This window comes from Vigna unguiculata, chromosome 11 (genome assembly GCF_004118075.2).
Source record: "Vigna unguiculata cultivar IT97K-499-35 chromosome 11, ASM411807v1, whole genome shotgun sequence".
Classification (NCBI taxonomy): domain Eukaryota; kingdom Viridiplantae; phylum Streptophyta; class Magnoliopsida; order Fabales; family Fabaceae; genus Vigna; species Vigna unguiculata.
This window is the reverse complement of record NC_040289.1, coordinates 4,019,326-4,030,630: the sequence shown is the minus strand read 5'-3', so window position 1 is coordinate 4,030,630 and position 11,305 is coordinate 4,019,326. Positions and strand designations below refer to the sequence as shown.

General features: G+C 29.6%; 1 protein-coding gene across 1 annotated transcript; it reads left to right on the top strand.

The window, feature by feature from the left end:
* Positions 1-9,708: 9,708 nt before the first annotated feature.
* On the top strand, positions 9,709-10,923 carry LOC114169095 (MLP-like protein 28). The gene is made up of 2 exons (XM_028054118.1): positions 9,709-9,952; positions 10,448-10,923. Exons 1-2 carry the CDS (start codon positions 9,766-9,768, stop codon positions 10,717-10,719), a joined length of 459 nt encoding a protein of 152 aa, XP_027909919.1. The 5' UTR covers positions 9,709-9,765; the 3' UTR covers positions 10,720-10,923.
* The last annotated feature ends 382 nt before the right edge of the window (positions 10,924-11,305 follow it).

Genomic DNA, 11,305 nt, shown 5'->3' with positions numbered 1-11,305 from the left:
AATTTAATGAATGTTATTTTTGTGCGAACAGCCGTTATAAATGTTAGCACACAGAAAATACACAAATCTAGACAAGTTTTAACATATGCAATGTAACTTAAATGACCCATCCTCCCATTTAATATAATTTATACTCCTCACCAATATATTTATAATCATACATTTATTAATGTACTTGTATATAGTATAAAATACATTTCAATGTAAATATTTCTTGAACTTTCTAAGTATGAATACATTTTAAAATAGGTTTAAATACCTTTTTTGTCCTCATTTTCGTAGTGTTTGTTGCGGATGATCTTCATTTTCACATAATGTTTAAAATGGTCCTCATTTTTACCGAATATTTAAAATGGTTCTTATTTTCACAATTCGTGTTTGATTTGGTCCTTTTCTGTGACGCCGTTTAAATCAGTAACGAAGCACTGGACAAGTGACACTATTTGTATTACGTTGCATTGGGAGTGTGTTGTGTGTACTTACAATGCTTTGTTATTGATTTAAACGGCGTCACAGAAAAGAACCAAATAAAATACGAATTGCGAAAATAAGAACTATTTTAAACATTCGATAAAAATGAGGACTATTTTAAACATTCTGTCAAAATGAGGATCATCCGCAACAAACACTACGAAAATGAGGACGAAAAAGATATTTAAGCCTTTAAAATAAAAGAAAAGATAACATAATATATTTATACTTTTGTTTGTACCATTATTAGTACTTGCAAGTAGGGGTAACAAAATGAGTAAAGCCCAACGGATCAGTCCACCATCTCGTTAAAAAAAAGATCGTCCGGGAGAGAGATGTCAATCTGTTAGCTCGAAGCAGCTTGGCTTGCACAAGATGCCAACCCATCAGGACAGCCCACATATCAAGCTGGACCAACCCGCAATCAATTTTTCTTAAAGAAAAGGCATGTTGATGTTGTAATGTGTAGTAGTGAGTGTTGTGCTTTCTAATCTCATCATACATAATATTAGAAAGCAAAACAAAACCCACCACCACCACACAATCACTCATATAGTCACTCATAGGACACCACCACTATTGTACCAAAACCCAAAACCACCCCTACGAAACCTAACACCATAACAGAGAAACGTCACGAGCGAGCAACGATCACCACCGCACAAAAACACCGTCAGCAGCAACCACCACCATGCGAGTTCAAGAAAGGAGGGTCGCAACGTCATGCACCACACAATGCGTGGGGGAACGAGATCAGAAGATGAGGCACACAATGACAATTCCCTTGATTTTGCAAAGTCAACCATTCTCCTTGTCATCTTTGTCTTCGTCATCAGTGTGTTATTCACTAAATCCTCCATGTGGTGGTTGTAATTTGGGAATTAGGGTTAAAAAATGGGGAGTTTGGGAATTATGGTAGATTCTTGAATAGTCTCAATTGATTTCAATAGTTCCTAATTGAGTTATAGTTAGGTCAAATTATGGTTTATCATTTCAAATTTGATTTCAATTTGAATGAACTGCAGTTAAATGCATTTGATAATGGGGATTTTTGGAATTATGGTTTTGCAAATCAAATTATGGAAGTTTCTGGCATTTTTTTTCTCACTTTAATGCTTTGTCAATGAGGGATGTTGGAGACAAAACTTTGGCACATGAAAAATAGTGCAAAAAAAAAAAAAACTAGTGGGCCAATGATAAGTGTAAAGAATAAGTAAATTTTTCATCTAAAATTGACACTTATCATATATCAAATGGTGCTATTTGTGTATAAAACAAACCTCATTAAGTTCAAGATAAAAAATAAGGTATTAAGAAAGAGATTTTATGAATTGTAATGATATTTTGTTGTTTTGCAGTAAATATAAGAGAAAATATCAAGTATGTAGGTGAGTTATAGTACTAAAGCTACGTCATGGAAATAGAAAAGACAGGACAAAATATTTTGACTTTATGGCTGAGCACAACAAATGGAGCTGAGCCTCATGAGAAAACCTTTTTTGCAAGGAAACCTAGACACAGATCCTTGAGGTTGAGTAGCCAAGAAAACCCTCCCAAGAGGGAAAAATCAAATGCTAAGCACCAGGACAAGGGGTTGAGCGGAAAAGGAAACCCGCTTGTGAAGAACCCTTGTGGTTGAGCACCACCAAAAAATTCCTATAAATAAAGACCTTATGTCTTCATTCTAGACATTGAGTGGTGTTACAAATGTAGCAGTAGGAGAGAATAGGGTCTTTGAGACACAAGGGAAATGCTCTTAGTGTAAATCTTATGTGTAGATGTTGCTATAATTGCATTGTAATATTTTATGAGTAGTTGAACTCCCTCGTGTCTAGGTTTGATGTAATCAATTATAATTCTATATACTTCTACTTCTTGGGTATTTATCTTTGCTTTTATTCAATTGTTTGTGGTTTTATTTATGCTTACTGATGACTTGATCACTTATCTTATTTCACCGGTTTGAATTGAGTTGGAAGACTGGTCTCAACTTGTGTGGATGAATTAACGACTCATCCTATTTCATTAGTTTGGATTGAGTTGAAAGACTTGTCTCAAACTAAGGTCGAATAAGTTATCACACTTATACTGGTGCTTATTTAGTAACGAGAGAGGATGCTAGATGAAACGGTCCTGAACATGGCAAGGATTCATTCAACGAGTCTTGCACATTAAAGTAACACTAGTGCAGAATCGCGTTTTTAACTCGCCTTATAGGCTTCGGTTACTGCGGAACCGAAGCCTATAAGGACGCGGTGGCCTTTTTGAAAATTTTTGAACTTTTTTGCCTTGGGTCCCTATCCAACCGAAGCCTATAAGAGCTTTTATGCTCCGGTTATCACTCAACCAAGACCTATAACTCATCAGTGTTCCCCAAAATTTCAAAATTTCCACTGACAGTAGAGGCTTTAGCCTCGGGTGGAATAGGACCGAGGCCTATACGACTTTATGCCTTGGTTATTAATGGAACCAAGGCCATAGACCTTATTTAGGGTTCCAAATTCGCGAACCCTGCACCTGTTCATCTTCTCTACGCCGACCCAAATTTTTCTCCTCTCCGTGAGCGTGGTGCAGATGCAGGTTCGCGTGTGCAGGTGCTTCCTCTGCCATGACTGGTTGCTTTTGCCGTGACTACAGCTGCATTCTCCGCTGCCATGGTTTAGGCGAGGTCCATGGTGTTTCGTTGCTGCAGATCGGTTTCTGGCTCACGCGTGGAGGCTCGCGGTGAAGCTGCATCAATGGTGGTTCGCTGCCTTTGTTCGCCAATGGAAGTGTTGCTGTCGTGAAGCTGTCGTGCGAGATAAACTGGTGCAAATTTGCTCCAAGCGCGGTGATGAATGGATCTATTGCGGTGGTTGCGTCGCTGAGGTGTGGTGTGGTTGCTGTTGCGTGGTTCATTTTGGTTGTAAATCTTGAGCTTTCGCAGTGGCAGAGATGGTGGTGTCTGCAAGGTTGGATGCGCGAATGGTGGCTGGTGCGTGAATCTGCCATGGTTGGATGCGTGAAGATGGCTTCGATTCTCATATACCCAAAACAAAAAAGTCCCTATATGGCTCCGGTTCCTTTGCAACCGAGACCAAAAGGCTCCTTTTAGTCTCATCCCAATATGCCTCAGGTCTAAAACCGAGGCATAATGACGAAAATAACGGGGGCCAAAAGCCCTTACTGCACTAGTATAAGGATTCATTCTACTAGAAGTTGAGGAATCACACTAGGTTTGAAGTTCTTAGGTTCTAGTGTATCAGGAATGAACCTAGATCTACATAGAAAGACTACTCCCAAGACATTGAATGATTTGCATAGTAAGTAAACAAGATGGTAGTGATGTAGTAGAAGAAGATGAGATGAAATCAATTCATAGCCCTTACTCCATTCAATCTATCTAATTACTACTATCTATTTTTACTTGCGCTCTTTATCAAAACCAAAAACCCAAAAATCAAACTACCAATATACTTGTTAAATCCATATGGATATGACACTTGTTGATACTACTATACGTTGCTAGGAAATGGTTGTTGAGAACAATCATCAGCCAACCTGCCCAGTAATAAGACAGGTTCAACTTTTCAACCTATTTTGTGAAGTTGGACTGGCTTGGTCCAGACCGAATTTTGCAGGTATATAGCGAGATGGATCAAAACAGGTTGGGATGACCCATTTTTCCATCTCTTTGCATGCAACATTATTTTTTTCCTATTATCAAATAAGAGTTTATATATATATATATATATATATATATATATATATATATATATATATATATATATATATAATGATAGATTGATTATTCTAAAATCATCACATAACATATAAATATCACATACATATATTTATCTTATCACAATTCGAGATAGAACATATATAACAAATTACAATTGAATAACTTATATTAAAGAATGTTGAAATTCTCAATTGTGTGTAGATGAAATAGTGTAATTTATCAGATTTATTGTCTTTTGAAAGACTTGTGTAAAACATGTTCTAATAAACATTAATGCTTGACTCATCAAAAATATCATTGGTAATAAAGTTTCTTATGTTAGGATGGTTAGTTGCATATGTTAGTGATGCAAAAACTTCGTTTAGCTTCTTACAACTTGATATATCCATGTGATTTGATCATTAAACAATATCTTCTTTCTTTATTTAGATGTTTAATCTCAACTTCTGTAACATCATGTTCTGTAACATCATGTAGCAATGCCATTTGTTAACAATGGTTGAGGGTCTGAGTTTCATCTCATTACTTAAAATTTGTGCGAGAAACTATAATCACATTATTATGAGCTAAATCAAATATCTGACAGATGGAAATTGAAGAAAAAAAAAAAACACCATGCGTTATTTTTTGAGTAATCATTACTGCACAAGTACTTTATTTTAATTTTGTGTTTTCAAATTGTGATTCCATTTATTTTTGTTAGGTGTTCTATGGCCCCTCTTGTTGACTTCACTTATAAATCATTTAGCCGCGTGCGTAACCATTGACGATTCGGCTTGATATATGGTACTGGTTTGGTGTTGTTTCATTTATTGTGATAGACTGACATATCAATGAAATGTACGGGAAGGCCAGTGTTTCAGGAAAATTAAATTACTGAATATAAAATATCTTCGATAAAAAGTATGGAAAATGCCATTGTATACAAATTTTCTTTAACTTCTCACTCTCTAAAGCTACGATGTTCCGACACGTTTCTAAAGTTATGACGTTTTATAAACGATGTGTTTCGTGTTCGATATGTATCATATATAAACACTTGTATGATATTGGTAAAAAATATTATGTTTAATTTGAAAGATATTTTTTTATCTTTTATATGATTTTGAGTAGAGATGGCAAATAAATCCGTGTCCGTGGGTATCACCCGAACCCGTTCCCGTTTTGACGGGGAATCCCCGCTTTGACTGGGTATGGGTATGGGTATGGGTAATACCCGAAATTTTCAACTGGGGATGGGGATGGGGATATATATATACCTGCCCAAATACCCGTCCCCGCTTAAATTACTAAACTATTTATAATTTATTAAATAATCTAAAAAATATATATAAATAAATAATATATTTACACATAAAATAAAATATAATATAATATAATATAATATAATATAATATAATATAGTATATATACATATAAATAAAATATACTTTTATATATATATATATATATATATATATATATTTACACATATACATGTAATATAATATAATATAATATAATATACATATAATATATATACATAATAATATAATATAATATATATAATATATACGTATAAAACAAATTAATCATTTAACTAGTGAGATCTTTTATAAACAAATTTATAACATTACAAATTTATAAAAATTTAAAAGAAATATATATATATATATATATATATATATATATATATATATATATAAAAGCATAAAATATCTACGCATATACATATAATATATATACATAATAATATAATATATATTATTATATTTATATTATTATATAATATAATATATACTTAAAATAAATATATATCTATAAAAAAAATATATATATATATATATAAACATAAGATATCCACACATATAATATATATACATAGTAATAATAATATAATATATAATATAATATAATATATATAAATAATTATATATATATATATATATATATATATATAAACATAAGATATCCACACATATAATATATATATACATAGTAATATAATATATAATATAATATAATATAATATAATATAATATAATATATATATATATATATATATATATATATATATATATAACATATTTCTCATTCTCTTTGTTTTTTGTTATAAACTTTGTTTACTCTCTCAATTGTTTGGTTTGTTTTTCAAGATTTAATTTTGAAGGTAATTTTTCTTCTTCTTATTACATAATTTTTATTCTCTGTACATGGTTATGTTCAAATAGGTGTTCCTCAATTTCATTCTATGAAATAATTTTTAGGTTACACATTTGATTATCTTTATTTATTTATTTATTTTCATGAAAATGTTTGACTCTTATTTTGTAGCTCTTCTTTTTGTTACTTTGGTTATACACTTTTTTACTCTCTTTTAATTGTTTGGCTTGTTCTTTAAGGTTTAAGCAGATCTTCAAGGTACTTTTCATTTTATCATAATCTTAATTATACATTTTTTTTTTCCGTTATGTTATGTTCAAATGCATATTCTCAAATTTGGGTCACACATTTAATTATCTTTAGTCCTTTATGATAATGAATCTGATGAAGAAGGTACATTATATTCTAGTAATTAAAATTTTCAATTTCAATTATTATATCATATCTAATTTTTCATTTTTTTTCTATGTGTAGGTGGATCGAATGCAAATGAAACCACTGATCATTTGTAAAATTAATAAATATTTTGGTTATTATAAAATTTTAGTAATGTGTAATTTTTTAGCTTTTATATAATTATTTGAATTTTATTTAGTTGTTATTTGATACTTTAATTTGAGATTTATACTATTATAATATTTTTCTTAATATTTGACATCATGAAAATCCAAAAGAGTATGTTATTTTAATATTGAATATTTTGATAGTATCATGATTCCGTTGGTGTGATTTTTAAATTTTTTTTATAAAAAATATTTAATTGATATATGGAACAATAAAAAAATGGGTATGAGTATAAGAAAATACTCGTTACCCGGTGGGGATGGGGATGGGTCAAAAGTTGTATACCCGTTGGGTTTGGGGATGGGGATGGGGATGAATTTTTATTATGGGGATGGGGATGGGATCATGATACTCGTACCCGCCCCGCCCCGTTGCCATCCCTAATTTTGAGAATTAAAATAAGTAAGAAATCTTATATTATAACTACTTTTTGTATATTAGATTAGATAGATAGATTAAATTTATTTTTGTGTTAATTGACACGTGTTAGTTGACAATTTCAAACTTAACATGTATATACATATCGAATCTTGTATCTTATATTTTTTTAATTTATCTGTATCTTCGTGTCCGTGTCCGTGTTGTATTCGTACCCGTTTTCGTAGAGCAAGATAGGTATAAAGTCTCAATCTATGTGATCAAGAAAATAATAAAGCACATAATATCCTCTTTCCCAGATAAGATTCATTCTATATATATTGTGATTCTCGGGACAACAATACTATAACATGTATCTTTCGTTTCACACCAACAAATTATAAGATCTATCTTTCGTTTCACACCAATAAATGGTGGATTTTCAAGAGACACATAAAAAATTTACACCATGTCTAATAAAAAATTTTAAAAAGATAAGTTTATAGAACTAAATTTAATTTTTTACGATTCTTAATCTAATATAGTTTTTGTACATTTTAAAATATTGAAGAGTCTTTATTTCAATTTATCAGCAATGTAATATTTCCATTTACAGTTTAGAATAATTGTTCACATTTTATAATTATATGTATATAATATTTATATTAAGGCATCACATTATTTAAAAAAACAAAAACATAAACAACTAGTTATATGGTCCACAACATATTTTTAAAAATACGTTGTCTCTTGAACGTGATGAAATTAGAATTTGTCTTTATTCCAAACTTTAATATATTTTGATTTTCAATTTTTAAAAATAATAGATATAGTCCATTTAATCTAATTGTGTTAAATTCTGTTGACATGTTAAATACATTTTTAGTTGACACTTCAACTGTTTAACACGTTTAAGTTCAAATGCTAATTTGAAATATTACTTAACAAGTTAAAAAAAAATTTTTGATGTCGTTGAATTAAAATGATTATATTTATTTATTTTTTAAATTTTAGAAAACAAAATATATCAAAATTTGAGATATAAATAATTTTCAATTTTACATCCAAATTTAAGAATTAAAAACATATTTAATCATTCTAAAAATTATAACAAGTTTGTTACTTTAAGCATTGAAAACTAATTGTGGTAGAGATATTAATCATAAGCAACAACCATGTTAAATATAATAGTATATTAAAGTCACCATGGCAATCACTTACATTAGACATAATAATATGCAAGAATGTTTGGCATTTGGTGTTGGCGAGAATGGGATGCCAAAATTTCAAAACCAAATCTAAAAGCAAGATGGTGTTGGTCCGGTGACGTGGACCACGCAAATACCTCATATGCGATTTTCTTACAGTGATATTTTGATTATTTTTTTTAACTTACTTTTAATTTATTATTTTAATTGATTAAAATATCATTATTTTTTTATTAGTCAAATGGAGTGAAGAGTTGGTTCTTAATTACCGACACCACGTTAAAATTGCAAATAAAATTATTTTATTAAAAGCTGGCCGAATTATATACTTTTGTTTTTAATGATTTTTTTTTATTATTATAATCAGATTCGCGCGTGGGTTATGGAATCAAAGTGAAATGGTGCAAGGATTCAACAACAAAAGGAAGCAAAACATTGGAAGGTCTTCCCAATAGGAACTACACGATGGAAAATGAAACTCAAACATTTCAAACAATATATTTTTTATTATTGATAATATATATATATATATATATATATATATATATATATATATATATATATATATATATATATATATATATATAAACAAGATATCATACTAGACATTACACCATATTAATAGTATTGCCTTGGGTTATGTTTAGGAAATAAGTTATGCTAGTATCAGTTCATATTAAAACATAAGTAATCATTTATATTAACCATAACATATTAAAAAATAGGATTAAATATGTTTTTGTCCTTAAAGTTTCAGTAAATTTTGAAATTAGTCCCTTTCGAAACTTTATACCAATTTAGTACTTTATATTTAAAAATGCGTGAATTTAGTCTTTCTTACCAGATTTTGTTAAGTTTATTTGATATTTTAAACGTATTTTATGATAATATTTGAGTTAACATTGAAGCGAAAATAGTCAAATGGTGTAAACAATTTAAATACTATCATGAAATGCACTTCAAACGTCAGATAAACTTAACAAAATTTGGTTAAAAAGACTAAATTCACACATTTTTAAAGATGAAGAACTATATTGGTCAAAAATTTTGAAGATGGACTAATTTCAAATTTTACTGAAATTTGAGAGACAAAAAACATATTTAATCCTAAAATATATCTATATATAAACAAGTATCCTTTGTATTTAGAGCCAAAATTTATGTCTTGATGCTCACAATTAATTCAATGAGCTGGCAGTAGGAGATGTTGGTAAGATATTTGTTCTATTTAAGGTTCATTTCTCCTCTGCACATTATCCCATTCCTTTCCTCTCTCATTTGTTCATTCATTCATTCATAATGTCGCTTAGCGGAACACTTAGCACTGAACTTTCGGTCCGCACAAGTGCAGAGAAATGGTTCGAGGCCATGACAAATAAACTCGACCAAATTCAAAACATCGCTGATGATGTTCATGGAGCCAAACTCATTCAAGGTGATGATTGGCACACCAATGATTCGCTCAAACAGTGGACTTATATAGTAGGTAAGTAAGTTTATAATTAAATTAAGGATTAAATATGTTTTTGTCCCTCAAGTTTCAGTGAAATTTAAAATTAGTCATTTTTCAAAATTTTTGACCAATTTAGTCTTTCATCTTTAAAAATGTGTGAATTTAGTTCTTTTAACCAAATTTTGTTAAGTTTATCTGACGTTTCAAGTGCATTTCATGATAGTATTTGAATTGTTTATACCATTTGACATATTTTCACTTCAATGTTAACTCAAATATTTTAATAAAATATGTTTAAAATTTAACAAAATTTGATAAGAAGGACTAAATTCACACATTTATAAGGATGAAAGACTAAATTGGTATAAAGTTTCGAAGAGAGACTAATTTCAAAATTCACTGAAACTTGAAGAACCAAAAACATGTTTAACCCTTCAATTAATTACATACATGCATATATTAATTCTTCTATAGTTCTTACAACATATTTTTGTTAATTAATGATTGGTTTTACCTGTGAAACAACAGACGGTAAGGAAGAAAAATGTGTTGAATTTATTGAATCCGTTGATGAAGAGAAAAAAACAATCGAATTCAACATCCATGGCCTAGATATCGAGGATAAATATAATGTGTTTCATTTAACCTTTCAAGCCATTGAGGATGATCCTGGTAGTCCTACAATTAAATGGAGTATTGAATATGAAAGGCAGACTAAGGATGTTCGTCCCCCATATCTGTACTTGGAATTATATGACCGTGTCACTCGAGATGTTGATGCTTATCTTTTCAAGAATTAAAGAAAATGGCAGCAAATAAGAGTTGAAAAACATGGAAGAGATCAAAGACAATGCTCGTGTATGTACTATGTTAGCTGTGATGTTTGATGTGGAGAATATAATAATATTTTTAGTTTGTGTTTGTGATAATTTAAGATGCATATGTGTGATATGTCAAGAAGGTGTTGAATAAAAGGTATCTTTGGTTTTTTTTTTCTTATTCAATTTTGTCGGTATATAATTAGCATCATAAGATGACTAGTATTAATATTTTTCCTATATTTATAATACTCAATTATATATGATAAAAAAAAGTTAAATATACAAATATTCAATTGTGTATTCAAACTTTTTGTCAATTTTCATACATGCATATTTTTCTATGATCTCTCAAAATTGTCATAAACTTAGTCTATAAAATTTCTTACTTTTTTTTCGGCCTAAATTCAATCAAATGTTATGTAAACGACTGAGGAAAAGAAGGATTTACATTAGATATTTTATATTAGTTCATTTGTAAACTAAGACTTGATCATCTTGAACCAGTTCTAATAATAAACTAATATTTTATGAAGATACAAATGAGTATTGTTTAGACTCAGTTATT